General features: G+C 63.8%; 3 protein-coding genes across 11 annotated transcripts; 1 reads left to right on the top strand and 2 right to left on the bottom strand.

Annotated features, from left to right (window-relative positions):
- Positions 1-21: 21 nt before the first annotated feature.
- On the bottom strand, positions 22-15,047 carry SLC4A2 (solute carrier family 4 member 2). Of its 3 annotated transcripts, none has more exons than XM_043872515.1 (23): positions 14,866-15,047; positions 12,515-12,628; positions 10,539-10,710; positions 10,143-10,384; positions 9,936-10,054; positions 8,225-8,457; positions 7,984-8,126; positions 6,326-6,506; positions 4,909-5,044; positions 4,664-4,829; positions 4,418-4,532; positions 4,154-4,338; positions 3,810-4,035; positions 3,498-3,713; positions 3,260-3,408; positions 2,901-3,095; positions 2,133-2,387; positions 1,930-2,019; positions 1,573-1,739; positions 976-1,229; positions 694-863; positions 354-527; positions 22-259 (listed from the first exon to the last, which is right to left on the bottom strand). In XM_043872515.1, exons 2-23 carry the CDS (start codon positions 12,563-12,565, stop codon positions 179-181), a joined length of 3,720 nt encoding a protein of 1,239 aa, XP_043728450.1. In that variant the 5' UTR covers positions 12,566-12,628; positions 14,866-15,047; the 3' UTR covers positions 22-178. The 3 variants fall into 3 exon arrangements, with proteins under 3 accessions (XP_043728450.1, XP_043728451.1, XP_043728452.1); XM_043872516.1 differs by lacking the exon at positions 14,866-15,047 and adding an exon at positions 13,118-13,311; XM_043872517.1 differs by lacking the exons at positions 12,515-12,628; positions 14,866-15,047 and adding an exon at positions 11,260-11,419.
- Positions 15,048-16,791: 1,744 nt separating this feature from the next.
- CDK5 (cyclin dependent kinase 5) lies at positions 16,792-21,170 on the top strand. Its single transcript, XM_043872529.1, has 12 exons — positions 16,792-16,947; positions 17,630-17,718; positions 17,808-17,875; positions 17,991-18,051; positions 18,150-18,206; positions 19,203-19,298; positions 19,421-19,495; positions 19,643-19,739; positions 19,873-19,942; positions 20,512-20,572; positions 20,696-20,776; positions 20,904-21,170. Exons 1-12 carry the CDS (start codon positions 16,911-16,913, stop codon positions 20,988-20,990), a joined length of 879 nt encoding a protein of 292 aa, XP_043728464.1. The 5' UTR covers positions 16,792-16,910; the 3' UTR covers positions 20,991-21,170.
- A 1,151-nt stretch (positions 21,171-22,321) lies between these two features.
- Positions 22,322-27,023, bottom strand: ASIC3 (acid sensing ion channel subunit 3). Of its 7 annotated transcripts, XM_043873392.1 has the most exons (12): positions 26,710-26,865; positions 25,725-26,554; positions 24,645-24,795; positions 24,359-24,486; positions 24,024-24,219; positions 23,869-23,925; positions 23,595-23,742; positions 23,227-23,318; positions 23,048-23,127; positions 22,874-22,948; positions 22,619-22,677; positions 22,322-22,514 (listed from the first exon to the last, which is right to left on the bottom strand). In XM_043873392.1, the coding sequence occupies exons 1-12, from the start codon at positions 26,735-26,737 to the stop codon at positions 22,436-22,438; spliced, it is 1,923 nt and encodes a 640-aa protein (XP_043729327.1). In that variant the 5' UTR covers positions 26,738-26,865; the 3' UTR covers positions 22,322-22,435. The 7 variants fall into 7 exon arrangements, 6 of the variants coding, with proteins under 6 accessions (XP_043729327.1, XP_043729328.1, XP_043729326.1 ...); XM_043873393.1 differs by lacking the exons at positions 22,619-22,677; positions 26,710-26,865 and adding an exon at positions 26,900-27,023; XM_043873391.1 differs by lacking the exon at positions 22,619-22,677 and having other exon boundaries at positions 26,710-26,869.
- Positions 27,024-27,497: the final 474 nt, after the last annotated feature.

The following is a 27,497-nucleotide window of genomic DNA, read 5'->3' as shown; positions in this document are numbered from 1 at the left end:
ACACACACAGAAGACTAGGGATAGGTGGGGGCCGAAGCACTTTACTGCGGAGGGGTGGGGGGGAGGGCCTTAAATTATTCACTTAAATAAAAATGAGGAGGGAAGAGGATGGGGAGAGCACCCCCCAGCCCCTGTTCCCTCTGTCCGTCCATCCCTTGGCTGTCCGTCCAGGCAGCAGTTACACAGGCATGGGCATCTCGTTGTACTCGTCCACACCCTCCCGCTCATCGAACACCGGTTCTGCCTCGTTAGCATCCAGCTGTGGGCCAGGACAGAGTCAGGAAGGTGGGCGACCTCCCAGCAAGACCGCGTGGGTGGGGCCGGGCGAGGCTGGGGAGGAGCGCAGGCCTTACGTATTTCATCTCCCGCTCGGTGAAGATGCGGGTCAGCACCACCATGCGAAGCGGCACTGTGAGGATGAGGATGAAGGGGAAGGCCAGGGAGGCCGCGGTGGACATGACCGCCCAGAGCACGGCCAAGCAGAGCAGCTGCAGGGCCGTGAACAGGTGCATACGCAGGGTCCGGACCTGGGGGCAGAGTGACACAGGGCGAGAAGGGTGAGCCCGGGCCCCGGAGGGAGCCAGGTCTGCACAGGCTGGTGGCTGGCCAGGGTGCATAGATGGGGGGCCGGAGGGTGACCCATGCAGACTGGGCAGGGGGAGAGGCGTGGGGCCCTTCCCAGCCGGGTCTCACCTTCTTGACGTAGGTGACATCTGGGTGGTGTTTGGGCGGCATGAGCAGCAGGTGCAGCCGCTCATAGAACTGGATTCCGTTCAGGGAGGTCACGCCCATGTATAGGAAAATCCCGAAGAGCACAGCCAGGGGGATCTGCCGGAGCAGATCCCCGATGACCAAGGAGAGGCCTGCGGGGAAAGGGGGAGGAACAGCTGGCCCCGGGGCACTCCACCCCTCCACCCGAATTGGCCATGGCCGTGAGACCCCTCCGGGAAGGCTGGGAGGAAGAGGCAAACATACCCACGAGCAGGGCCACCAGCAGCCCTGTCACCCGCTGCTCCTTGACCTCCTGGATCTTGGGCTTGTCCCCAGGTGCCACCGCCTTGCTCATGACCGTGAGCGCATTTGCGTGCGTGACGGAGCGGACAGTGGCGGCAGCCAACCAGGGCAAGCCGAAGAGGGCACAGATGCCGCCCATAGCCACGATGAGCAGCAAGTCCAGGTGGAAGCCGGAGCCCTTCTGAAGCATGCGCTCCTTCTTGGAGATGATCAGCCTGAGCGGGGACAGGCACGCCCTGAGCCCCGGGCCCCCCAGCCCAGCTCGGCAGACAACTGGGTCTTTCCAGAGCGCCCAGGCAGTCACCTGTTTCTGGAACCCGGAGGTCCCTGCCCATCCCCTTCAGGATGAGGGTTCCATCATGGAGCTGAGTCCTATCCCAGTGGCCACCCCCTACCCCCTGGACAGGCAGCCAGTGTGTACTGTGCCCATGTTGGCCCATTTCAGTGGGATTTTCTGTTGTCTACAAACTTCAGCAGCCAGTCTGCCGGGGGGCTCCAGCCCTCCATGCAGCAGGTCGTCCCTGTCTGCACAGCGACCCCTCTGCCAAGACCACTCACGTGGTGATCTGTGTTTCCATGAAGATAAGGATGAAGACCAAGATGGCAGGCAGCAGGCTGGCAACCATCATCCACACAGGGAAGGCGCTCTTCTCCCCCAGGGGGTTGATGACCCAGCCCCGCTTCTCTGGGGCTGTCACTGAGAAGCCGCTGGGCACGCTCAGCTTCTGCAGGGCAGAGGGTGGGGCCGAGGCGGGTGAACCTTGGTGGGGGGCATGCCCTGAGCTGCACTGGGGCAGGGGGCACGCTGAGCGTGTGCTGTGGGAGAGGCTGGGTATCTGCCCAGTTTAGAAGCAGCTCTGGTCCTGGGGGTCTGGAGTCCAGCACCCCCTCATCACTGCATGCGCACCACCATACCTGGGTGTAGGTGTCCTCAATACTGTAATCCACAAGCACCATGATGAGAATGGCGATGGGCACCCCGAAGTCCCCAATGACGCGCCGTACCTGTGGGCAAGCACCGCGCTCAGAGGCCCCACACCGTCATCCAGGCCGGGTAACCCCCTTCCTTCCCCCGCCCCGGGGCTTTATGCCTCCCTCGGGCCTGCCAGCCCACACACCCGGCCGGGGAAGAACCGGCTGTTCTTGAATTTGCGCAGGAAGAAGGCGATGAAGAAGGTGCCGGCCATGAGAACCAGTGACAGCAGGGCGGTGTTGGGTTGGCCCCGGAGCCTGCCCTGCCCGGGCGGCCTGGCTGAGCTCTCGTTCCTTGGCCCCAGCGTGGTTCCTGCCCCAGGCCATGTGGCATTTTCGCCACTGTCTGCCTCAGAGCTGTTGGAGACGGAACATCCGTGGAGGGGGTGCTCCTGGAAGGTCTGGGGAGAGAATGAAGGACTCCATACGCTTAATTGGCCAGATGTCTGGGACTGAGGGTGTTGGGTGGGACAGGAGGGCCCAGGGTAGTCAGCCTGCCCTCAAGGAGCTTGTCTTAAGAAAATGACCGAGGTAAACAGATGGGAGCGCAAGACCACTAAGGGTTAAGAGAGGGGGGCTGGTCTAACTGGGGAAGGCAGCTGGGAGCGAGGCTCCAGACAGGCCTGGAGGAGCATCCAGGGGAGCGTGGCAAACCCTGCGGACACGTCTGATCCTGACCCAGACACAGACATGAGAGCCTGTCTGTCAACTTGGGGGCCTTTCCCTCTGACTTCTGGATCCTCTGCCATCTTATCAAAAGCACACGTCACCTTTGTTATTAAAACTAGGTGAGTCTTTGAGACCGATCTGAAGTCCCGGTGTATGTGTTAGCAACAGGCCTCACACGTGGAGAACCCAGGGGCAGGAGGCCCCCAGCTCCCTCGCGGGCCAGGTCCCATGGGGGCCCTACCCACCTTCACCAGCTTGTAGAAGGTCTCATAGATGAAGATGAGCGAGATGAGGAAGGCAAAGATCTCCTGGGTGAAGCGGGAGACGAAGCGCACCAGGAAGCTGCCCTCCAGGGCCACCATGAGCAGGGCCAGCAGCACCAGCCAGAAGCCGATCCACACGCGGCCCACCAGGTACTCCAGGTTGTTGCTGCTGCAGAACTGGGGTGGGCAGGGGGAGGGGGTGGGCAGAGTTGGGCTCAGAGCCTGGGGGCTCCCGAGGAGTGGGGGGTGGGGTGGGGGGAGTGTGGGGACGGGTGCAGAGGAAGGGAGAGGGAGCAGAGCTGGGCAGGAGGAACCAGCACCAACAACCTGTGGCCGCTCACCGAGAAGAAGGCCTCCTCGAAGACCAGCAGAGGCCCCGAGAAGCCGATCACCAGCAACGGCTGGGCCCCCAACAGGCAGAAAATCACGCCCTGGATGGCCGTGGACATGATGAGCTCCGACACCCCGATCAGGTCGTGTGTCTTCTCCCCTAGGGCAGCAGGAACCCGCTCAGGGGCTGGTGGCGGGGCGTGGGGGGTCACACCCTCCCCTCTCTGCCCTGCCTAAGCCCCTCCTTACCCAGCAGCCCCCCGAAGGTGATGGCGGGAGACAGGGCCGCAAAGTAGATGAAGATGACGGCGGCCAGGCACTGGGGGTCCAGCGCGTCCCGGAAGTCGCTCAGGTAGTGGGGGTAGCGGCGCCGCACGTCTCGGATCAGCCCCCCAAAAGGCCGGCCCGTCCGCCGCAGGGGATCGTCTTCCACCGCACCAGCCACCTCTACCATCTGCAGGAGCGCTGCAGCCCGGGGCCTGCGTCAGGGCACCCGCCCACCCGTCTGCCCTCCTGACACCCCAGCCCGACCCAGCCCCCTGGCTCATACTGGCCCCGTACCCTTATCCTGGGCCGACTTGGGCTCCAGCCCGGCCCCCGGGGGCAGCAGCCGGCCCTGCTCCTCCCGCTTCTTGAGCATCTGGCGCTGGAAGTGAGCGACCGACCGCAGCAGCTCCTCGCCCTGCACCTCCGACGGCGGCAGCACCACGCTGCAGTCCAGGAAGGCGTTGATGGCCGTCAGCAGGTCCTCCCGCTCGTCCGCCAGGTAGGCCGCCTCGTGGAATTGCTGCCGGAGCGGGACCGGGACGAGTGAGGATGCAGGACAAGGGGCCAGGGCCCAGGAGCTGGGCTGGGCACCAGGGGTGGGGGGTTGGGGGTGGGGGTGGCGTGCTGCAGCGGCTGACCTTGTCAGACATGAGGGTGGAGATGGAGCGGCCGATCTCGTGGTAGTCCATGTTGGCGCTGCTCGGGCCCAGCAGCAGGAAGAGGAAGCGCACCGGCACAGGCACCTCCAGCACCGCGTCCAGCTCCACCGCCTCCCGCAGCCGCACGAAGGCCATGGTGGGGCGGGCCAGGAACTCCACGCAGCCTGTGGGTGTGTGGCCATCGTGGGTGAGAGCCCAGCCTGGGTGGCCCCCAGCCCCCGCCCCACCCCTTGCCCTGCATACCCACGAGGACCACCGTGGCCTCGGCGTTCTCAGGGATCTTCTCCAGCAGCTTCAGCTCGTGCTTGGACTTGGAGCGAGTGATGCCGGCCGGAGGAGCCGGAGCAGGCGGCTCGCGCTGGGGAGGCGGGAGGCCAGGGCTCAGTTGGGCCGCCCTGCCCCTGCCCGCCCCCGCCCCGCTGGGTCGGGGTCCTGCAGCCGCTGGGGTGGCCGGACCTCACCCCGGCAAGGCCGCCTTCTCCCCCTCACCTCTCGCTCCACCTCCAGCCGGGTCTCGGGAACGCCTCCGATGAGGGGCTCGGTGACGTGGGGGTCGCTCTCGGCGCCCTGGCCGTGGTGATGCCCCAGCAGGGAGCCCAGGGAACCGGCCGAGATGTTGCGGGGGAAGGAGAAGTCCTTCTCGTCACTCGGGTGGCTGCGGGGCAGCAGGCGGGGAGGTGAGGCGGGCTGGCGGCTGGGGTCAGGCAGGCAGAGTGTGGTGCGCAGGGTCTCACCTGTGTTTCAGTAGCAGGGCCCGCAGCACGTTGGCTCTGTCCTCGGCCTTGATCTGGTCCGAGATGACCATCTGCTCCACCACCTGGTGGGCCACGCCAGGCAGGGTCTGCTGATCCAGGTCCAAGAGCACGGCCCCTGGAATGAGGACGACACAGAGGGGCCTCGTCCCCAGCCAAGAATCGGGGGGCTGGGCTGGGAATGGGGGGACAGCCAGGGAGGCACTGCCCAACCCCGAAACCGGCGAGCGGGGCCCAGCTCGGCCTGAGGCCCAAGTCCCCAGGCCCTCTCTCCCTGCAGGAATGTTGTGAGGCTCAGCAGAGGCCAGGAAACCCCAGCTCTCAGAGAGGACACCTGGCTAGACCTTGCCCAGACACCCCTTCTGGGAAGCACACAGCAGGAAGCGTCCCAGGCCACCCACATAGGCTGGACTGCCCTTCGCTGCCAGGAACTTCCTCCAGACCACGCTGCCGCCTCTGCCGTCCACTTGAGGGCCCAGCTCTGCCCTCTGGAACATGACCCAGCCGGCTGCGGCAGCCCTGAAGCCGTCTGAAGAGTAATCCCCTCCCCCCCGGACTCCTCAGCGTCTCGAAGAAGTCCAGCAGCTGCTCAAGGACACCCAGCCCGTCCCTGCTCGGAGCTGCCATTTCCTAGAGAGATGAAGGTCCTCTCAAAAGTCACCAGGTCGTTTTCCCGTCAAGGTCAACTCACGGGGACATGGAACAAACAGAACCGAAGGCCCCCTGAGCAGCCAAAAGCCAGACAGCACAGCCTTGCGATCAAGCCCTGCGCTCTGGCGCCTCACCCAAAGCCCTCAAGCCTCACTCAGAGCCTAGTAACTCCTAGCTGGGAAACAGTCCTGACAGCAGGTTTCTGAGTCCTCGGCCGCTGACAGCAAGTGGGAGCGGTTCCCCAGCAGGAAGGAGGAAACGAGCCAAGAGCAGAACATCAGACGGGAGCACCTGTGCTCACGCGGCAGAGGCCACACCGCCCTACAGGTTAGGTCACACTGCCAAGAGCCCACACCGCCCTACAGGTTAGGTCACACTGCCCAGAACCTCTAGGATCTCAGAAAGCATTCCGCCAAAACCATTTAACAACACTGCAGCATCCAAAACATACCAGCTTCAGTTTATCTGAAAATATCACTTAGAGAAGCTGCTTGCTGAAGATGCCAGACCAGAGAAGAGGGTCAGTCCTGCCCTGCAGTCACCCAACGACAGAGCCCGAGGAACAGCAGGCCTTGCGAGAGGTGACGTCATGACAAGAGATGCTCCCTCCTGGGCTCTGGTGACATTACACACCCTGTTGCTCAAGACAAATGTGTGGGACCATTTGGTCCTCGGAGAACGGGCTTGGGCAAAGGCAATTCTCAGGGCGAGGATGGGCAGGCTGGGTGGGTACGGGGGCACGCGTTACCGTGGGCCAGGGTCCGGCGCAGCTCCAGGAGGCTGCGGAACGAGAGGGAGGCCACGTGGGGCTTCCCCCAGCGCTCCGTCTCCTCCTCCACGTCCTCCTCGAATTTGATCCAGCGCGCCGTCTCCCGCCACTGAGGCTCCTGGTTTTTGTCCAGCAGCAGCTCATTCAGCTCCACAAACACCTTGGGGCAACAGGAGAGGGCGCGGTGGGACAGAGGCTGTGTCCTGGGGGGGCACAGGGCACAGGCCCGGAGCCCAGGCGAGTTACCAACCCACCTGCGGCTCTCCCTCGGCTGTGAAAGAGGAGCGATGCCACCCACCTCAAAGGCCACTAGCGGGCCAAGAAAGACCCACGTACTGTACGGCTCAAAGAGCTAGGTACTCAATAGTCTGTAATAACCTGTAAGGGAAGAGAATCTGAAAATACAGATAGGTATACGTATGTATAACTGAATCACTGTGCCATACACCTGAAACCAGCTCCACCTTGTAAATCAACTATAATTTAAAAAAATGGGGGGCATAGTGGGGGATAAAAGAAAAGTACACAGAACACTTGGCATGGAGTATGACTCAGAGGAAGTGTTTGATGAGTGGTCTCTCAACACACACACAGGAACTCGGCAGGATGCATTTACACGCATTTCTAGAACTGGCAAAACTGAAGAGTGACACAGCGGTCACTTCTGAGGGTGCCGACTAGGCAGAGGCCTGGAGGAACTTTCTGAGTGTGGGCATGTCCTGTATCAAGGTAGGCTTGGCTAGGGTTGACACGTGCAAAGCATCGTGGAGCTGTACACTTAAACTGAGTGTGCTTTTACTGTGTCTGTTTGACCGCAACCAAAAGGTTACCCAAAAAAAACCCACTGGCAGGGGCAGGGCTCAAGACCAGAGCGCTGAAATCTCAGATGGGCAGCATCACTAAGTACGGGGCTGCCCTGGTGGCTCAGATGGTAGAGTGTCTGCCTACAATGCGGGAGACCCAGGTTCGATCCCTGGGTTGGGAGGATCCCCTGGAGAAGGAAACGGCTCCCCACTCCAGTATTCTGGCCTGGAGAATCCCATGGACTGTACAGTTCATGGGGTCACAAAGAGTCGGACACGACTGAGCGACTTTCACTTTCACTAAGTACCTGAGTGGCCTTGGCCAGTCACTGTCCCTGTCACCCTCACAGGATGTGGGAGGACTCGAGCGGGGAGGTGAGAGGACTCTGAGACATGAAGTGTGCTGCTGCACAAAGCCCCCCTCAGACACCTCACTGCCAGCTGCCAGAGAACGGCCGTGAGAGAAGTCGACATGTCTAAGATGTGGACCAGAACTGTAACAGCCACACCAGCAACGGCAGCTCAGTAACACCATGACAACAATTTGGGGACAGACGGCTCCTAGACTTAACCGTAGTGAACATTCTGTAATGTTTAAATGTTGACTGGTTATGTGGGGCACCTGAGGCTAACATAATATTGTGTTATCAACTATATGCCAATTAAAAAAAAAATCAATACTGTTGAAGATTGCACTCTTGTGCAGTGTGCAACCTTGGAAACCATACATGGCCACCCCTGGGCTCAAGATCACCACTGGTCTGAGAAGCGGTGGGGGCTGTGGAGAACAGATGAACGGGGAGATGATGGAAGGCGGTGGAGTGGAGAACTCACCTCGTGGGGCTTGTGGGGGGCCCGGGGCCGGGCCCGAGGCGTGGGGCCAGGCTCTCGCCCTTCCCGGCCACTCTGTACAGATGCCTTGGCATTCTTCCGCACCAAGTGCCTCCGTACGCCAGGAACATCCTCAAACCGGTGACCTGCAGTGGAGAGGGAGGAGGACAGGGTCAAAGGTCCCTTTCTCTTACCCCCACCCCCCGCCCCACCAGCTCCAGGCTCGCCCAGGCCTGGCACGCACTTTTCATGAGGTCCAGGTCAGCTGTGGCCAGTGTCTGCGCCTCGCTCTCGTCCGTGGGAACCCGAGGCAGCAACGCCTGCTCAGCCCCCGTCATGCTTCCGATGCGTCTCCTCTCCTGCAGGTTGTAGCTGCGGTGCCCGGGCTGCGCCTTGGTCAGGAGGCGCCCGGAGGCGCCCCCGTCATCACCTCCTGCCGTGCCGCTGGCCACGGCCGCCACCTCCTCCACCTGAGCCCTGCATAGACAGGGCGGCCGTGAGCGAGCCTGGGAAGGTTGGCCCCCCCGCTTGGCCAGGGGCCACACGGGAGGCCCCCGGAAAGGGGACCCCGCTGGCCCCAACCCTGCCTCCATCCCCACACGCCTTGGTAGATGGGGATGTGGAAGCGCAGCGAAGGTTCTGGAAGCAGACAGTGGCGTTTAAACCCAGCTCCTTCCTTCCCAGCAATCCCCCGAGCCGCCCAGGGACAGAAACTCAAGCCGCCAAAGGGAGGCTGAGGCCAGCCTTCCCCAGGGCCCAGGGTGGCCCAGTGACGTTGGAAAAGTGCCCAGGGTGGGACCCCTAGCAATGGACTCGGGGCTCACAGGAGACCCTGTTTCTAATCGAATGGAGTAAAGGACGTGGAAATGGGCTTTTGGAGCTGGAGACGCCTGCCCCCGCCCCACAGCCGTGAGGAAGGTATGAGGGCCTGTCCCTTAGGATTCTGGCTTCTGCTTTTATCTCCCAGGCGGGGGTGGTTTCCTTTCTCTCCACCTCCCCCAGAGGGCCCTGTCCCTGCCACACCTTTCTACATCATTCCCCCGGCCTCCAGCACCCCCATGGCTCCAAGCCCCTGTCCTGCGTGCCCCAAGGCAGGCTCTCTCCGCCTGTACCCACCTTCTGTGCCCAAGGTTCTGTTCGCACTCCTGCCCACAAATCTGACCCCCTTGTCCGACGCCACACTCTCTCTCGGGCTTCCCCGCCTCCTGGCTGTCCAGTGGCCCGCAGGCCTGCGCCCCCCATGCAGACGGCCGAGGTGGACCCAGCTCCATCCACACAGCCTGTCTTCCCAGCGAGTCTGTGCCTCCCCAGAGGGGCAACTCGCCCTTCACTTCCCCCCGCCCCTTCACACTGCCTGGCACCCGGAAAACAACAGGGAGGCGATAGTAGTGACCTTGAGACCTCGTTCAAAGTGGTTTCTTCCAGGAAGCCTTCCCTGGCTGACGTCCCCAAACTCTACAATCACCTGTTGGTACTGACGCTCCGCCTGAACCCAGTCGTCTGGCGCAGTAACTTGTGCTGACTACCACTTCACCAGACCACAGCCAGGGTGGGCTGGCAGCTCCCCAAAAGCAGGAGGGGGGGCCTCCTATTCCTCTCACCCCCTTGGGGTCCCAGGGGGCATGAGCAGGTCAGCTGTCCAGTCCCTGATCTGTTTGATGTTGCTCCCCTGAAGTGGTGAGCAGGAGGGTGGGGATGGCAGGCGTGGGAGGAGGTGGCTAAACCATGTTTAAAGCTTCTGTTCACACCACCCTTCAGCCCCTACTAACACCTTGTGGGAAAGGTCCTATTACACTTGGTTTATAGATGGGGAGACAGACTCGGAGACACTGGCTCTTGTCAAGAGTCAAATCCTAGCGGCATGACCCAACCTGAGCCTCTTAAGGCTCTGGCTTTGCCTCCCCACCCCACCTGACTGACGCCGGCGTGGGGGGTCTCAGTGTGGGGACCCTTACCCAGTCTGGGCTGCTTTGGTGGCCCGGGGAGCTGCCTCCTGGTGGGGCTGGGGTGGAGGCGGAGAGGGACTGGTGGCCTCTGCCTTCCGGTCTGCACCTTCATCCTCCTGGAGGAAGAACTAGAACAGGGACGGCGTGTGAGCAGGGGAGGCCGGGCCAGAGACCGTGCAGGCACCCCCCACCCCCGGGAAGCCCTGCCCCTCTTACCTGCACAGAAGAGGGTGTGGAGGCAGGCGACGGCTGGCTGAGGGCCCGGGCCCCCTCGGCCTCACTGGCCTCATCGTCCTCTTCCTCACCCTCCTCGATGGTAGGGGTCTCCCCGGTCGGGGAGGCTCCGGGGCGCCTGCGGAGCTTCCGTCCTGGGCCCTGGGGTGTCTTTCGGCGCCGGGTGTCGGGAGGCAGGTGGGTGGACAGCGGGTGGTGGATGTGATGGGAAGACTGGCGGTGGTCTGCAGGGACAGGTGGACCGGCTGCCAATGGGCCCGGCTTCCCCCCTCTCCAGCTGGCCGGCTCCCAGCCTCTCCCCGCCCCCAGGCCCCCAACTCAGTCACACCCGGAGCAGCACCCCGCCAGCCCCCCACTCGCCTCCCCCAACCCCCTCACATTCAAAGTCTTCCTCCCCGTAGCTGCGGCCGAGCTCCTCCCCTCCTCGGGACCCTGCCTCCTGAAGGATCTCCTCGAACCGCTCCACGCCCAGGGTGCGGTGGAGTTCGTCCTCCTCCTGCTCAGCTGCAAAGCTGGGCGCCGTCACAGGGCCCAGGCTCTCAGGCTCTGGCTGCGAGGAAGAAGGGGCAGTGAAGACTCTCGGGGGGCAGGGGGGTGTGTGTCTCTGCACACCCCCTGCCCGCCTAGCGGCAGAAACCCAGTACTCTCCTTCCCAGCTGCCCCAGCACCCCTAAAGTCAGGACTTAGCACCCTACCCTCAGCAGTCTGCCCCCCCTACCCCAGGGTCCTGGGCCATCAACACCCTGGCTGGGCCCATTCCTGTCGGTTCTGGGACAGGTGGGAAGCGTCAGCCCTGGAGGCCTCTGCAGAAGTCCTGTGTGTCCACCCCAGTGCTCAAGGTCGGGGGTGTGACCTGGGCCGTTCACACGGCTGATGCTGATGGTCGTGAATATGACTGGGACCCATCCCACTGAGCCTGAGAAGTAACTTTTCGGGGGGCACCTGAGCTAACCGACCTAACCGACCGGGGTCGGTCTGAGGCTCCTGGGCAGGGAGGCAGGACGTCACCCCGTCGGAAGAGGTCCCTGCTGGGCAGCTCCCAGAGGGAGCCAGCGCCCCGGGCCGCGGCCCCGCCCCGCCCCGCCCCGCCCCCCCGCACCTGAGTCATTCTGCGGGAGCCCAGGACCGCGGTGGTGCTTTGGGAGCTCAGCCCGTCGGTGCGGGCAGCCACCACTCTGCGGCCTCGGTCCAGCGCCCCCTCCACCTGCCACCACCACCACCCCCTGCCGGCTGGTCTCGGCTCCAGGCACCACCAAATATTTGCTCAAGTGAGAGCTTCTGGACTTGAAGGGCATCGAGATCTCCAAGGGCAGGGGTACCCGAGCAAGAAAGAGCGGAGGGAGGTGGGCTGGGAAGGAGGGCGGGCCTTGCAGAGCCTGGGAGGTGGGGTCAGGAGCTGCTGTTGGGGGGGACACACTGGATAGGAGAGGCTGGGACAGGAGCTTGCCCCCCCAACCCTGGTCAGCCCATCTCTGCCGCTCGAGCCCGGCATCCTCCCCACCACCCCCCAGGCACAGGGCCCCACTCTCACCAGAAAAAGCACCGGGAGGAAGGCGGCGGAGCGGGGCGGCTGAAGCCAGCGAGCAGAAGGGGGCTAGCCCGGGGTGGGGGGAGGAGGGCAGACAGCCCCTCGCACCTGAGGCCGCAGGAGGAAGTCCATGGCCGCCGGCTGGGGTGAACTGGGGGCGGAGGGGGAGGGGACCGGCCGGCACCTCGCCCGGTCACGTGTCCCCGTGGGCCCAAGTGACCAATGACGCACTGATGATGCCGGCGCTGGGGTTAATCATTGCCCTTCCCAGGATCACTGGGAGGGGGACACGTGGGACGACGGACACGTGGGGGCCGGGAGGGGCCGGGCCTGGGTGGCACGTGGGGCTGGGGGGCGGGGCGGTCTGCCCAGAAGCCCCGAGTAGCAGTCCGGGCGGGCGCAGCCTCCAAGACGCAGGGCGGGGGAGGGGGCTGTCGCCGGTTAGAGACCCAGGATTCCCAAAGTTCCTCTCCCGCTGAGGAGGAGCATAAACAACCTCCCGGGGCTTCAGGGAACAGCCGCGAGGCCCTCCCCAGGGCTGGAAGCTGTCTGACCGCCACCACCAGTACCTGTCCCAGACCTGGTGGCCCGTGCAAGGCTCAGAGAGGCATGGCAGAGCCCTTCCCAAGTCCATCCCGGGCTCCCCTCTCGGGCCTCTTCACACGCGCGCGCACACACACACACACTCACACCCCTGTGTGACACAGACCCTCACCCTTGCCCCGAGCCCCAGCGGTGGCCTCTTCACTCACACATGCACACACCCTGAGCCACAGCCCCGGGGATGGTGGTGCACAGGAGAGGAGGGGCAGTGGGCAATACTCACCGTGCGGAAGGAATCCGCGCCCGACGTGGGGCGCCGGGGGCCGCTGCTCATGGCCAAATCTTAGCCCTTCTCGCTGTAGCTGCGGCTTTCAGGGAGGCAAGGTGGCGGCATAACCTGGGGGAGGGCACCGATCACCGGGTGAGAGAGGTCCCAGGCCAGCGGGGGCACCCCAACATTGCACAGCTTCCCCCCTACCCCAAACCACCCCCAGCCAGCCCAGGGGAGGGCGGGGGCTTTGCAGAAGTCACGCGGGGTGGGGGGGTTTCCTGGTTGCACAGTATCCTCCCGGGCTCCCAAGGGCCTTGGCGCCTGATTCTGGGAGAGTGGAGCGGGGAGCAGAGAAAGTTAGAGGAAGAAAAGAGAGGAACAAAGAAACCGAAGCGAGGATGTAGGCTCAGCAGGCCCAGGGACTGAGCGTAGTGAGGGAGAGAGAGCAGAGGGTGGTAGACCCCCGGCGGGGGGTGGAGGAAGCAGGAAGGCGTCAGGCCCAGACCTGGAGAGACAGCAGCAGAGATCAGTGTGGGGAGATAGAGGAAGAGGGAGGACAGGCCGAGCCAGAAGTGCAGTGGGAGCGGAGAGGGCTGAGACCGGAGAGGGGTGTACCCAGGGGGTGAGACCCAGAGCCGGGCCGGGGCAGGGCGGGGATGAAGGAAGGCAGACAGAAATCTGGAGTGAGCCCAGAGCAGCCTGCAAAGGGGGCTGCTGTCCTGTGCCCCTCTCCTCCGAAAAAAAAAAAAAAAGGCCCAGCCCCAAAGTGGGGGAGGAGGAGGCTCCCGGGGGAGGGGTGGTAGCCCAGCTCCACTCTGGCAGTGGGAGGGCAGCACAGGCTGGGCAGCGCTTTATACTGGGGGAGGGGCACGTGATGCCCGGGGAGGAGGGGGACACAGAAACCCTGAGCTTCTGCCCTCGGGGGCAGTCTCAGGGCTTCCCCTCCCCAAGCCCGCGGCCAGGAAAATCTGAGCAGCCGGCTGACGCCCTCCTGACTGTGACTGTAGGGGCGTCTGGGGAGGACGCCGGGTGCGGAAGGAGGCCAGAAGAAGGGCTGCGGTTAGGGAAGCTGGCCAGTGCAAACTGGGGGGACCCGTTCCTAGTGGGGGGGTGCTCTGTGATGGCAAGAGAACTGACCGCCCCGGTGTGTCGCTGGGGGTGGGGGTGGTGGGTTGGTGATCAGGGTTACTGGATTTAGGGCCCAACTCAGGGGTGACACAGGTCAGTGTAGGGTCAAACAATATAGGTCTGGGGGTCAGTCCGGGGTGGGGGGCCTGGAGCAACCCATGCCCCTAGCGGGGCATTCCAGCTCAGCTGAGTGCTCTCTTCAGCTCCCCCCTTGGCAGGCTCTGCGCCAGGGCAAGTCTGCTGTAGGGGCGCCGGGCGCTGGAGGAGGCGACCTGGTCTGGGAAGCAGTGCCCGGCACCTGCCGGTGCCCGGCTCCCACCTCCAGGCTGGGCTCTCGGTGTGCTCCGCCGTCCTCCCCCGCCCTCCTCCCTCTACCTCCTCCCACCCCCACCGCGCCTTCCCCAGAACACAAAGCCGCCTCTGTCCAGAGCATCGGTGTCGATAATCCGGGGTGGGGGCACATTCCAGGGACCAGCCCCGACCGGCCCAGAGGATTAGCACTCCGGACCCCCACATGGGCATTAATCGCCCCCGCCGCCCCCCGCCCCCGCAGCGGACTGGCACATTCCACCGCTCTCCTGACGCGGGGCTGGCGGGAGTGGGGCACTCAGGGAAGAGGAGAAAGTGAACCCTGGAGTGCAGGTCAGCACCGCACCCCCACAGCCAGCACAGAGCTCCCCACCCGGGCCAGCCAGCCAGCATCCCCCCACCCCCGCCAGGAGTTAGGTCGCACTCTCCCGGGCTCGTCTTTCCCATCCCCACCCAGCTGCTCCCTCTCCGGCCTGACCCCTTGTCCCGACCTGACCCGCCACCCCCATTCCTGGCTCCGCCTCCCAAGCCCAAGATTGGGGGGCAGAGGCTGAGGCTCGGAGCAACTCTTAGGCAGGGGAGCCCTGGACGGGCCTTAAGGCTAGAGTAGGGGGTGGCACGCGACGGGTGTCGTCTGGAGTACCGCCCGGGGGTCGGGAGGGCCCCCTCCCGGTGGCAGGGGGCGCGGCACCCTCGCTTTAGGGAACTCGAAGAAGCGGACTCTAGACCCCGCTTTCGACCGGCAATCCCTCCGCTCGCCTCCCCATCCTTCTCCCCCAAGAGCTCGCGTCCCCGCGCCCCAGTCTCCGCCCTTTCCTGCACTTCCACTCCCTCCCCGCTCCGAGTGCCGAGTTCCCCCCTTTCCTTCCCCCTCCCTTCCTCTCTCCGCGGCCCCGGCCCTCCCCCGCCGCCACCTCCCCGCTTACCCGCTTCCTCTGGACCTGGCGCTCCAGGGGTCTCGGGGTCTCTCTCCCCGCCGGCTCTGGAGCCCTCGCGCGCTCCCGACGGTTCCCCCGGGCCCACCTCGGGGCGCGCCCCCCGCCGCTCCCAACTTCTCCCAACTCAACTTTCCCCCGCGTCGCGGGCAGGCCAGCCCCCTACGTGCGCGCGTCCCGGCGCACCGTGCGCGGCCCCGGCGCGGCGGGCCCGGAGGCGGGGAGTGGGGCCGAGACCCGGGGGGCGGAGGCGCGCGGCCAAGCACTGCGGGCGCCCGGATCCCAGAGCAGAGGAGGCCGCCCCTGGCTTGCCGCCCCGCGCTTCCCCGCAACGAGCTCGGGTGCCTGGAGACGCCGTCTCCTGGATTCATTTGGCCCCTCTGGGCGGAAAGGAAGCCCGGTTCATCCTAGGGATCCCAGGCAGGAAAAAAAAAAAAAAAAAAAAGGGGCACCAAGCTATCAGGCAGTTCGGAGGAAATTGAAATGTCAATGCATCGGGGGTCAAGAGTCTCTGCGCCCGCAGGCAGCCCCAGCCTTCCACCCCTAGTTGTCCCCAGTGCCTCCAAGAAAGCCCCTATCTTTGCCAGGAGGATGGGGGTGGGGGCGAAGAGTGGTGATGGCGGCGCGGGGTGGATACCCATTACTCTGTGCTGAGTTAAGTCTTTCCGAACTGGGGGACTTCTGCCTCGGAGAGATTCCCTGCCGTGCCCTCCCTTCTCGAACCCTATTCATAGTCATCATCTGTCATTTAAAGATCTATTTCTTGTTTTCTCAAATTATAAATTCTTCCAGATAAGCGAATCTATGTTTCGCTTCTGAGAGTCTGCCACCGAGGGAAGGACAGCATTGTGTACGCAGAAAACGTTCAGACATAAACGAGTTAATTAACAAACTGTTTAAGCCCCACCATCGGTTCCGGCGGCGCCGAGGAGTGCTGTTTGGGGGCAGTATTCATCCAGTTCACAGCCCTCAAGAATGCAATCATGAGACAATTAGAGAGAAGCCACAAGATAAATCTATAATCAACTCCTTAAGGGATGAGGTCAAGGCCGCTTCAAGTGTAGCTTCTGTCTGTCCTTCTGTCTGTTGAGGGCGGTAACCAACCTGCCAGCCCTCGGGCCACACCCTGGCCGACTCCAGTGGGCCGGGGCTCTGTAGACTGGTGGGGGTGGGGTGGGGTGGGGTGGGGTGGGGGCGGGGGTACACCTCCCCAGTGCGCCAGCTTGCCTCGGAATATCAGGGTGGAGCGAACTGCTGGAGTCGGGTGGATTCCAGGACCACAAAAAGGGGAGAGAGAAGAGTCTGGCGTATGGTGAATCCAGCCTCCAATGGGGCACACCTGTCTCTCTTTCCAGCCTTGCGGGCAGCTGGCCCCTGTGAAGTCATCATCGGCAAGATATGGCTCAGAGCCATTCCCCAGGCAATCCTGAGCTCACCGGACGGCCCAGGGAGAGGTTCAAACCGGTTATGGGAGTGTCAGGAGGTCGTTGGAAGCTCAACACCATCAACCCGGGCAGAGCCAGGGCCACCTGGGCTCGGGAGGCAGGCTGCCAAAGCCCAGACTCTGGAAAGCGCCCCTCCACCCCACCCAACCCCGCCGCCCCCACCCCTGCTGCATTCTGGAACGTGTAGTCCCGGAGAGGCTCTTTCCCGAAAGAAGGGTGTAATCACTGAAAGGGATACCCGAGCGGGGCACCCTGGGAGCCGCACGCGACTGTGGGGAGCCGGGAAAGCGGACACGCAGTGCTTCCTGGAACTTGAAGTCCAAGGGTGGCATCCGCGGTGGACCGGAGTCCCCGGGAGGCAAGAGCTGCAGCGTGTCCGAGCGCAGCCTGCTGGGGGTTGTAGTCTTCTTGTTGCGTACGGCCCCGGGCGCTACTGGGACACCCGGCGTCCTAGGACTACAAGCCCCAGAAGCCCATGCGCAGGCGGGAGGGCGGGGCAGGGCCCGGAGGCTGGGGTACCGCCTCCTCTGCAACGCCGGGCCGGGAGTCTTAGAACCCAGGGCCCGCAAGGGTCCCCGCGCGGCTGCCGCGATGCAGAAATACGAGAAACTGGAGAAGATTGGGGAAGGTAATGGGACCGCGAGATGCCCCTGCAAAATCTTCTGCAGACCCTTCAGCATTCCTTACAGCCCCGGCTCCTCTACCGTCACAGCAATACCCACAGATTCCGACCTTAGCACTGGCTGCAGCCCTGGCCCCCCAGCTCAACACTCCATGCAGACAGCAATCCTCCCCCTGCTAGCGTTTCCCATGGACGCCCCCCTGCCCACCTTAGCACTCCCAGTGACCCACCTCCCGACCTCTACGTCCTGCATTTCCTCTCCATCCTCAGCACCACTTGCACAACCTCACCCAGCCCCAGCCTCAGTTCCCGCTGCAGACCTCCAACCTCTGCATTCCTGCTGGCCTTCATTACTTTCCCAGACCCCTGCTCCCAATTTCCAGACCCTCCAGAAGCTTGGCCTTTGTGATAGACCTCCTCACCTGGCCCCTGCAGCCTCTGCCTGTTGCAGACACCCTTGAGCCATCTGCAGGCACCTCTCTGCCACATTCCCCCCCCCCCCCCCCCCCCCCCCCCCCCCCGCCAAAAGAGCTCTCTGCCAGTGCCCGGCCTTTACCCCGGATCTCTTCCCTTGTTTCTCCAGCATCAGCAGTAACACCCTCCCACGCTGCTTGCTGTCCTGGCAGGGGCTTCCTGGGTTGGGAAAATGTGCCCCATCCTTTCCCTACCCCTCCCCTCCTTCCACTAGGCACCTATGGAACAGTGTTCAAAGCCAAAAATCGGGAGACTCATGAGATCGTGGCTCTGAAACGGGTGAGGCTGGATGACGATGACGAGGTAGGACTGGGGTGCCAGGGCTGGGGAGGGGCCGGGGGCCTGGGCCGGGTGGGATGTGACTATGGCCACCTGGCCCCTCCAACGTGTAGGGCGTGCCGAGTTCTGCCCTTCGGGAGATCTGCTTACTCAAGGAGCTGAAGCACAAGAACATCGTCAGGTGTGTGGGTGGGCTGGGTCAGAGGAGGTGGGGGCTTCAGAGATGGGCTGGGCTGATGTTGGGCTCTTAGGTGCAGGCTGTGGCTCTGCCTGCCCAAGCCCTCACTTTTCCCCAGGCTCCATGACGTCCTACACAGTGACAAGAAGCTGACTTTGGTTTTTGAGTTCTGCGACCAGGTGAAAGGGGAGCTGGAGGGCCAGTAGCCTTGGGAGGATACAGGGACCCCAGCTGAGGTTCATCTCTGTCCCATCCCCCATCCCCGTTCCTTTTTCAGGACCTTAAGAAGTATTTCGACAGCTGCAATGGTGACCTAGATCCTGAAATAGTGAAGGTAAGGAAACTGGTTTCCTGGGAGCTCGTTGAGGCTGGAGTTGGAGTCTGTATTCAGCGAATGTGGTCTCAAGCCCCGCACTGGGACATTCACGGCACAAGGGGAGGAGAAAACTCCTGTCTGCTTCCAGGAGCCTCCGTCTTAGTGATCATTTTCACGCAGTCCCTTTAACCTGAAAGGAACTCTGCTGTCGGTGATAGGATTTACATTTGAGAGGTGGGAACATGAGGTTCCGAGAGATTCACTCATCCCACAGATTCTTATTGAATGCTTTGTGCCAGGCATTGTTCTAGGCCCAAGTGCCCTGTCCAAGGTTCCAGGGGGAAACAAATGCTTGATGACTGTGGTGGTTGTTCAGTTGCTCAGTCATGTCAGACTCTGCGACCCCATCAACTGCAATGCACCAGGCTTCCCCATCCTTAACTATCTCCCGGAGCTTGCTCAAACTCATTCCATTGAGTCGGTGATGCCATCCAACCTGTCATCCCCGTCTCCTCCTGACCTCCATCTTTCCCAGCATCAAGGTCTTTTCCAACAAGTTGGCTTTTCACATCAGGTGGCCAGAGTATTGAAACATTTCAGCATCAGTCCTTCCAATGAATATTCAGGGTTGATTTCCTTTGGATGGACTGGTTTGAGCTCCTTGCTGTTCAAGGGATTCTCGAGAATGATGAATGATAACGCGGCACAACATATACATGGATGGTTATGACGTACGTGTTAAATGAGGCCAGGTAGGGGAGAGAGAGCAGTGTGGGATGGGAAGGCAGGAAGCCCCACCAGGCTGCCAGTTCCAGAAAGATGGGGACCAGGGCTCCCCCATTCGGCGTTCATTTCGAGTACCCAGCAGAGTACAAAGAAGGCCCTCGGTAGTGAAGGGTGAGTTGCACTGAGCTTGGTGCTGACAGACGGCTGGGGTTTCAGGGTCCGTGATCCCCCACAGGGTGTATATCCCATCCCGAGGGTCTGATGACCTCCTCCCTGCCCCTCCCCCAGTCATTCCTCTTCCAGCTGCTGAAAGGCCTGGGCTTCTGTCACAGCCGCAACGTGCTGCACAGGGACCTGAAGCCTCAGAACCTGCTCATCAACAGGGTACCTCTGGGGAGCGAGCAGGGCATCTGGGAGGCTGGGGCAGGGTGAGGGGAGCCGGGCAGGAAGGTGGGAGCAGGGGGCCTGCCCTCAGACTGTGCAGAGCCCCTCTCCTCACCCCCCAGAATGGGGAGCTGAAACTGGCTGATTTCGGCTTGGCTCGTGCCTTTGGGATCCCCGTTCGCTGTTACTCAGCTGAGGTGAGCTGTGGGGGTGTGGGGGGGATGTTGGGAGCGAGGGCGGGGGTCCCCAACGAGCATCGCTCAGCTCCTCCTCCAGAACTCCTATCTGGGCACCCTCGTTCATCTCTAACTGGGGGCTCCCGTGGGCGGGGTCTTCTTCCCCAGGTCGTCACACTGTGGTACCGCCCACCTGATGTCCTTTTTGGGGCCAAGCTGTATTCCACGTCCATCGACATGTGGTCAGCCGGCTGCATCTTCGCAGGTGACGTGCCTGGGTCTGCGGAGCCCCATTGGAGTGGAGGGTCCCTCCAGGGAAGGGAGTGGGGCCCCTGCGGTGGGAGTGGGGAGCGTGGGGGTGAGGGGTTCTTCTCATATCACCCCCACCTCTCTCCCAGAGCTGGCTAACGCTGGGCGGCCCCTGTTTCCTGGCAACGACGTAGATGACCAGCTGAAGAGGATCTTCCGATATCCTTCCGTCTCCCTTTACCTCACGCCGGCCCCCAACCCCCAGGAGGGGATCTGGAACCGCCCCCCCCCCCCCCGCCCCCGAACTCAGAGTGCAGGCAGGGAGGGTGGTGAGGGGCGGGGCCAGGACTGGGGGCACCTCTGGGCTTGTCCTGAGGGCAGAGGGTGGTGAGCCCCCTGGAGGTCACAGGGCAGGTGCATGCTGCTAGCTGGTGTGGCTGGTAGGCAGGGAGGGCTCGCTCCTCCCCAGCGGAGAGCTGAGTCTTCAGGGCAAGGGAGCCAAAAGGAGCAGGAACGTGGTAGAGGGGGAGGCTGGGGCCACGGACCTCAGGGCTTCGGTCAAAGTAGTTAATCATGGCTGTCAAGTACCTGGTCTGCTAGAACAGCATGCCGCTGAGACTGCGCATGAGGGTGGCAGGGGCTGGGGTCGGCTTGTGTCATGAGGTGGGGGATGAAGTGAGGAGGGCCGGGAGGTGGGGGGGTGGGTAGGAGGAACCTCCCCTCCCCAGGGAGAGAGCCCCTCACTTGCCCCTTTCCTCCACCTGAGTGGCCCTTGACCCCATGGACACACTCCTGGGGACGCCAACCGAGGAGCAGTGGCCTGCCATGACCAAGCTGCCAGACTATAAGGTGTGATGGGGAGAGGGGGGCGGGGGTCGTGCGTGGTTCATCAGTAGCCCCCCTGCTGAGTGTCTGGCCCTGGCAGCCTCCAAGCCCCTGCACCCCGGTCTGACTCTCCCTGCCCCCCCACAGCCCTACCCGATGTACCCAGCCACAACGTCCCTGGTGAATGTCGTGCCCAAGCTCAATGCCACAGGGCGGGACCTACTGCAGGTGATGAAGGGCAGCGTGGGGAGGTGGCCAGCGCACTTGTTGGGGCTGGTGGGGCGGGGGGGAGTGTGGATTGGGGTAGCCTGGGGCCTCCTGGCCTGAACCCACCTCGCCGCCTCCTGTCGTCCAGAACCTCCTCAAGTGTAACCCGGTCCAGCGCATCTCGGCGGAGGAGGCCCTGCAGCACCCTTACTTCTCCGACTTCTGCCCCCCCTAGGCTCCAGGGCTGGGGGCCTGGCCTACTTGACGCCCCCTCTGGGGAGGGAGCGAAAGGCAGGGATGCGCCATGTGCCGAGCTCCAGCTGTGCTGGGCCGGCCAGGGTGGAGGTGCCCTCACCCATGGTCTTCACTCCCTCCGTGGACTTTATTTAATTTCATAAATTGGCTCCTTTCCCACTGTCTGGCTGATGTGGTGGTGACGCGGCTCTGGGGTGGGGTGGCCTGGGCGGTGCTGGGGGGCATCTGCATCGCTGGGTCGCCCTCTGTCACCCTGCTCCCAGCTCCAGCAACCTGTCCCGCCCTTGCTCTGTTACTGTAAGTGGCCAGAGGCTGGGGGTTGGCGGCTGTGATGCTCACCCCGTGTGTCTGTGCTCGGGGGGCGGGGGCAGTGCTGCTCCTGCACATGTGTGTGCGTGTGCAGCGGTTCGTGTGCTCTCGTCCCCGCCCCCTTCTCCTCTGCCCAGGAGGGGCTGGTCCTGGGGCGTGAGGCTGCCAGTGTCCGAAGGCAAGGATGGGTTTCCACCGGAAATAGGGAGCAACCACCAGAAATGGGGAGCAGAGAGACGGCCTTTCTTTATGGTTCCTCTGGCCCCTTGTGCCCGCCCCTCCTCTTCTGTCTTCATCCCCCACACCTAGGCCTGCAGGCTGGGCCAGGAGAGACCCGCAGCCGTGGTTGGGAACCCCTCCAGCCCTGCTCCCTAATTTGTCATTTTTCGACACTTAGGGTGCAGAGAAGGTGCAGGGAAAGCGGGTCTGGGCGTGTGCTTCCTGACAGGGGTGGGAAGGGAGGGCCAGGGCTCCCCCCATGCCCCAACCCCAAGCTGAGGCCTTCGGCTCTTGCCAGGAGGCTGGGGAAGCAAAGAGAGGTTCCCATGGAGACGAGGAGGGAGGCGAGGGGGGCGGGCATGCCAGCACTCAGTCCCTAAGGTGAGAAAAAGTCATGATGGCCTCAAACAGGACAACATCCTGGTTCCTGGGAGCGGGCTGCCCCTCCGGCTTCCCGCCGCCTGTTCCCCCGCTTCTCGAGGGGGCTCCAGATAAGCACCTCCCGCCCGCCCTTCCCTGACAGGACCCCAGGGGTTCGTCCTACCGCTGCCTCGGGTCTGCCTTTATGTCTGCCTCTGGGATGTCGGTTTGACAAAACTCACTCACACAGAGGCGCAGTGACCCTGCCCTCCCAGCGCGCTTCTCTCATAGATTTCTGGGGGGTTAACATTTCAGACACCACGTCTGCTGGGTGACGGTGGGCAGGAGCCTTCTTGGGGCTGAGTGGGGCTGAGGGTGGCCGGGCCAGTCGGCCTATAAGAGGAAGGGCAGCAGAGGCTGATGGGCTAGAGCTTTATTTGGGGCGAAGGCGGCAAAGACGCAGGCAGGTTGGTCACGTCCAGGGTGTCGGGGTGTGGCCTTGAAGACACAGACCGCCCCCGCCTCCCACGCCCAAGTCTAGAGGCGGGTGACGAGGTAGCAGGTGCGGTGGGAGGCAGAGAGGGTCTTGGCGACGGCAGAGCGGGGAGTGGGAGGCCTGGGGAGACAGACCGGCTGCAGTGACGGGGCCTGCCTGGCCCCTGCCCTCCCAGACCTAGGCTTTGCCCTCCTCCCTGACCTCAGGAGGCCCTTTCTTGTTACCTAGGGCCTGGGCCGGGGTGGGGAACTTGGGTCTGATGGCCGCCCGGCCCTTCCTGAAGCTGGGAGAGGAGGAGAGGGTCAGAGGTGGGGGTGGGGATGGAGGGGGCTTCTCCCACCGCCCCCCTGCCCCCAGGGACCAGCCTGGGTCGCTCCCCTCCCTTGTCTCCCAACTGGGTAGGGATAGTGTTCTCCACTTAGGAAGGGGCTGAGCACCCACGGTGGTGATGGCAGAGCTGGGGGCTGGGGGCCTGTTACCAGATTGGCGCTGGAGGGCCTCTGGGGGTGCTTTCGGTTCCAGAAGCGACGGCCCAGGACTCTGTCCCAGAACACCTGGGGACGAGCAGTGCTGGAGGTGGACTGCACCCCACCCCAGGATGCTGTGGCTTGACTCCTCCCCCTCTCCCCCAGCTGGGGCCCAGGCCCACCCACCTCACAGAGGTAGTCCAGGATCTCCAGGATGGTGAGCAGGCTGGCCCCGATGAACAGTCCCATCTGGCCCCCAATGTCACCTGTGGAGCCGGGGTCACCCCGTCAGCCCACAGTTGTCCGCCCTGCCCACGCCTCCCCCCAGGCCGCAGGGCGCTCGCTGCACGTGGGTGCAGACACACCGAGCAACTCGGACATTTCATAGGCCTTCTTCTGCTCCACCGCCTCATAGTTGAGGGCCTCGAAGAAGATGTCCAGCGCCAGCACGTTCTCCCTGGAGGAGGAGAGTGTTTTCTGGACACCCCTAGTGCAGGCTGCTGGCAGGAACGGGTGCCCTGTTCTCTGGTCTCTGGGTCCTTTCATGAGCCCGGGTAGGGAGGGGGGGGCTGGTGGTGGGGAAGCCCGTTTTTCAGAAGAACCCAGCTTAGGAAGGTTGAGCCGCTTGCCCAGAGCCCCCTGAGCTGGGGAGCGATGGGTAGCCGGGTTTCCCAGCCCTGCGTGCGCACGGAGGTTCCGCCCCGCCCCGCCCACGGGCCCCCTCCCGGCTCACGCGATGTAGGCCTCGCTGCGGTTGTGTTTCCGGGCCAGGTAGCGGGCAGCGGCGCGGCTGGGCATCCGCACCATGGAGAGCTCCTTGGCGTAGCGCGTGCTGGCGCACGGGTTGGGGCAGCGGCACGCGTCCTTCCGCAGCAGGGCGTCTGCCGGCCACAGGCGCCCGGGTCAGGGCCGCCCGCCCCGAGGGGCCGGCGCTGGGTCGGGGTCGCGGTCAGAGCCGGGTGCGGGATGGGGATGGGGCCGGGGTGCGGGGGAGGCTCGCCCCTTACCCAGCGCCGGGTGGGCACAGTCCTTGTACTGCTGGGGGCTGCACACTGGGGCACTGCCTGCACAGTGGGGGGCGAAGGGCAGGAGACAGCTTCAGGAGCGGCCCCCAGGACCCCCGCTTCCCCTACCCCCTCCTCCGCGGCCCCCAGCCCCTTACCCGGCATGTGCATCATTCTGCAGCCGCACTTCCGGGCCACATAGCGGCTCTCGCAGGCCAGACGACACCCCATTAGACTATAGGGAGGGCTGAGGCCAGGGCTGGGGGTACCCAGAGGACCAGGCGCTTCTGGCTCAAAGTCAGGGTCCAGAGAGACAGAGCTGCAGTCGCCCCAGGGCGGCGGCAGAAAGCTCAGCTGGAGGTGGGAGGGTTAAGGAGGCTCCCTGGGGAGCAGTGAGTTCCCTGGAGCGGGTGTGAGGAGCTGGGATGGGGTCTAGGGGCGTGGGGTGGGGGCTGGGATGAGGAGGGGGGTTGGGGGGCACCAGGGAGGATGCTTGCTGCTTCTGGCAGGACACGAAAGTCTGGTAGCCAGGGGCCGCCCCAAAGCCCAGCTGGTCGATGAGTGGCGGCTCCTCCTGGGTGTGGATCTGCACTCGGACCCCCACCTCAAATGGGGTCTCCTCTGCAGAAAGAGGGGGACCCTGAGTCCTGAGGCCCAGGTCCCCGGGGGCCCCCTCCTGCAGCCCCCTCTCCCCAGAACTGTGACCAGCTAACTCCGCCCCTTCCCACAGGAAAGGACAGGCCTGGCTCCACGCGGGCCCGCTCCCCCCTTCCCCGTACCCACGTCCCTCCACACAGGCAGGTACTCCTCCTGCTGCACGTCCAGCATAACCTCCAGCCCGTTGCCCATGCCGCCCTTAGGGGTGCTGAGCAGCTCGGCTCCGTCAGCGCCGGAGTTAAAGGTGTAGCACTGCCCCATCCGCGTGAAGATCTGGGGGGCGAGCAGAGGACAGACGACTCCGGGGGCCAGCCGGCCCTTTCCCGAGGCCAGCACAAGGACCCTGCCACCTCTCTCCTCCCCAGCCTCTGCCTGGCTCTCTCTTTGAACACTGAAGCCAACGTGTTCTTAATGCCCCCAGCGTGTGTGCTAAGTCGCTTCAGTCGTGTCCGACTCTGCGACCCCATGGACCCTATGTAGCCTGCCAGGCTCCTCTGTCCATGGGATTCTCCAGGCCAGAATACTAGAGTGGGTTGCATGCCTTCCTCCAGGGGATCTTCCCGACCCAGGGATGAAACGCAGGTCTCCTGCATTGCAGGTGGATTCTTTGCCAGCTGAGCCACCAGGGAAGCCCAAGAATATTGGAATGGGTAGCCCATCTCCTCCTCCAGGGCATCTTCCCGACCTAGGGAATGAACCCTGGTCTCCTGCCCTGCAGGCAGATTCTTTACCTGGTAGCTGAGCCACCAGCGAAGCCTCATGCCTCCAGACCCTCCCTCAATCGGCACATGGGCTTGGACCCTTATCAGCTCCCATCACCCCCATGCCTCACCCTCACCCCAGGCCCCGGGCACAGCCCACAGGACAAGTGTTTCTTTGGAGACTGGCGTAAAAGGAAGAGGGTCCCAGCTGCCCTCCTTCAGGTCTGGCAGAAGAGGCAGAGGGAAACCAAGCCTCCTCCCAGCTGGCAGAGAAGTAGGGGGGACCCTGCCCCAGCACACCAGATGCCCCCAACTCCCCAGGAGCAGGCTCTCCCCAGACCAGACCGGGCCCAGAGCCAGCCTGGGTCAGGGCACCCAGTGCCCCCAGTGTGACCTTGCCCTCTGCGGTTCAGCTGAGGGCCAGGAGGGGGCTGAGAAGGACCGTTTCTTGGGCTGTCCAGGATCCCTGGCTTTGGGGGAGGCTGGCGCTGGACGGCTCACCCACCGTGGTGAAGTTCTCGGGCCCGCAAGGCCAGCCTCGGTAGCGGCAGTCCAGCAGCATGTCCTCGAGGGCGTGCCCGGCCCGGGCATAGAGCCGGGCCACATCGAAGGTGGGGCTGGGCATGAAGCCGGGCGGCGCGGGGGGCCGGCCCAGGGCGCGCAGGTAGGCGGCGTGCTCGGCGGGCTCCAGGCCCAGCAGCGCGGGCCCGGCCCAGTGCAGGTCATTGGGCGTGAGGCGTGAGCGCCGCAGCGGGTTGACGTTGCACAGGGTGACGGCCGGGAAGGTGAGCCGGCGGCTCTCGCGCTCCTCCAGGGCCGTCTCGTGGTGGAATTCCCCGTAGTAGCGCACCCGCCCCGCCACCTGGTACAGAAAGGTGGCCAGTGCCAGGAGCACAGCGGCGGCCCACAGCCCCCGGCGCGCCGGCGGGGCCCCCGGGCCAAAGACGTGGCCCAGGCCGTGCATGGTGCAGCTGCTGGCGAATGCGCGGATGTCTGAGGCGGGCAGCCGGGCCTCCTCTGGGCCCGCGGGGGGCTCCATGGCTGCAGCTCCAGGGGCAGGGGTGCAGGGGGGCAGGCGAGAGGGTCAGTCAAGGGTTGGGAAGGGTCATGCAGGGGTGCGTCAAGGAGGGGAGAGGCGGGAGAGAGGCACTGGCCTGGGGAGAAGGGCTGTCCTGTCCGTCGGAGGGTCTGTCTGGCCTTGGGTGGTGGCCCCGCTGGGCACAGTGATGGGCCCTGGGGTGCGGGGGGTGCTCCGTGGCAGAGACCAGGTAGGGTGCAGCTGACGTTGCAAGCAGGGAGGCTCTGCTGGAGACTGCCTGGCTGAGCCGAAGCTGCTGCAGAGGATTGGGTTTCAGCGGTGAGGGGGCAAGGGGGCTGGCAGAGCAGTCTGGGGCGGGGGGGTGGGGAAGGTCCCTGGGGCCCCAGGCTGAGCCATTAGTGCAGCGTGGGGGGGGGGGTAAGGGAGGGGGGTGGCCGTGGAGACTACCAGAGGCGCCAGCAGGAAACCACAGCATTCCTGGATCGGGCTTGAGGAGGGGGAGCCCAGAGATAAATTAGGGCTGGGGGTGCTCTGGGTGGACCCCAGGTTCCCAGCTGCAGCCCCTGAGTGTTGGGCCTGAGGGGCAGCCACTGACCCTTGGCCCAGCCCTCGCTCCCCCCGCTCCCCCCAACCTCACCCTGGTTCATCTGCTCTTTTGCAAACAGCGGAGTTGGCTCTCGACCAGGCTGGAAAGCGATGGGGAGCTGGCATCAGCGAGCTCTTCCTTCCGGGCCCCCAGTGTCCCAGCTGACTCTGGGTGCCCAGGGCTCCTCTGGCCCCACGTCCAGAGGCGGTCCATCTCTGGCGGTCCTCTCCCACCTCCTCACACGCAGGCCCTCCTGTCTGGGGTGGGGGAGCTGGCCTCTGCCGCAGAGAGTGGGCTCACCCGCCACCCTTCAGGTGGGACATAGGTGCCCATGGGCCACCCTCCTGGGTAGTACGGATGCTCTGTGAACTTCACACCTCTTTTCACTTAACGACACATCCTGGAGGCCGTGTGGTATCCAGTACACGGAAACCTCCGGTTTTTTAAACGGCCGCATACCATTTCATTTATGCGGATGCGCCATCATTCGCATTCATACAGCCCCATCCCTGCTGATGGACTTTGGGGGTTTCCAGTCTTTTGTGGCAAACAATGGCGCTCTCAGTAATGCTGCACAGATGGAAACTCCCAGAAATATAGCCGCGGGGTCAAGAAGAGGTAACTGCATGGGGAACCTGATTGACACCGT

Source organism: Cervus elaphus, chromosome 18 (genome assembly GCF_910594005.1).
Source record: "Cervus elaphus chromosome 18, mCerEla1.1, whole genome shotgun sequence".
Taxonomy (NCBI): Eukaryota; Metazoa; Chordata; class Mammalia; order Artiodactyla; family Cervidae; genus Cervus; species Cervus elaphus.
This window is presented reverse-complemented; position numbering and strand designations above follow the sequence as displayed.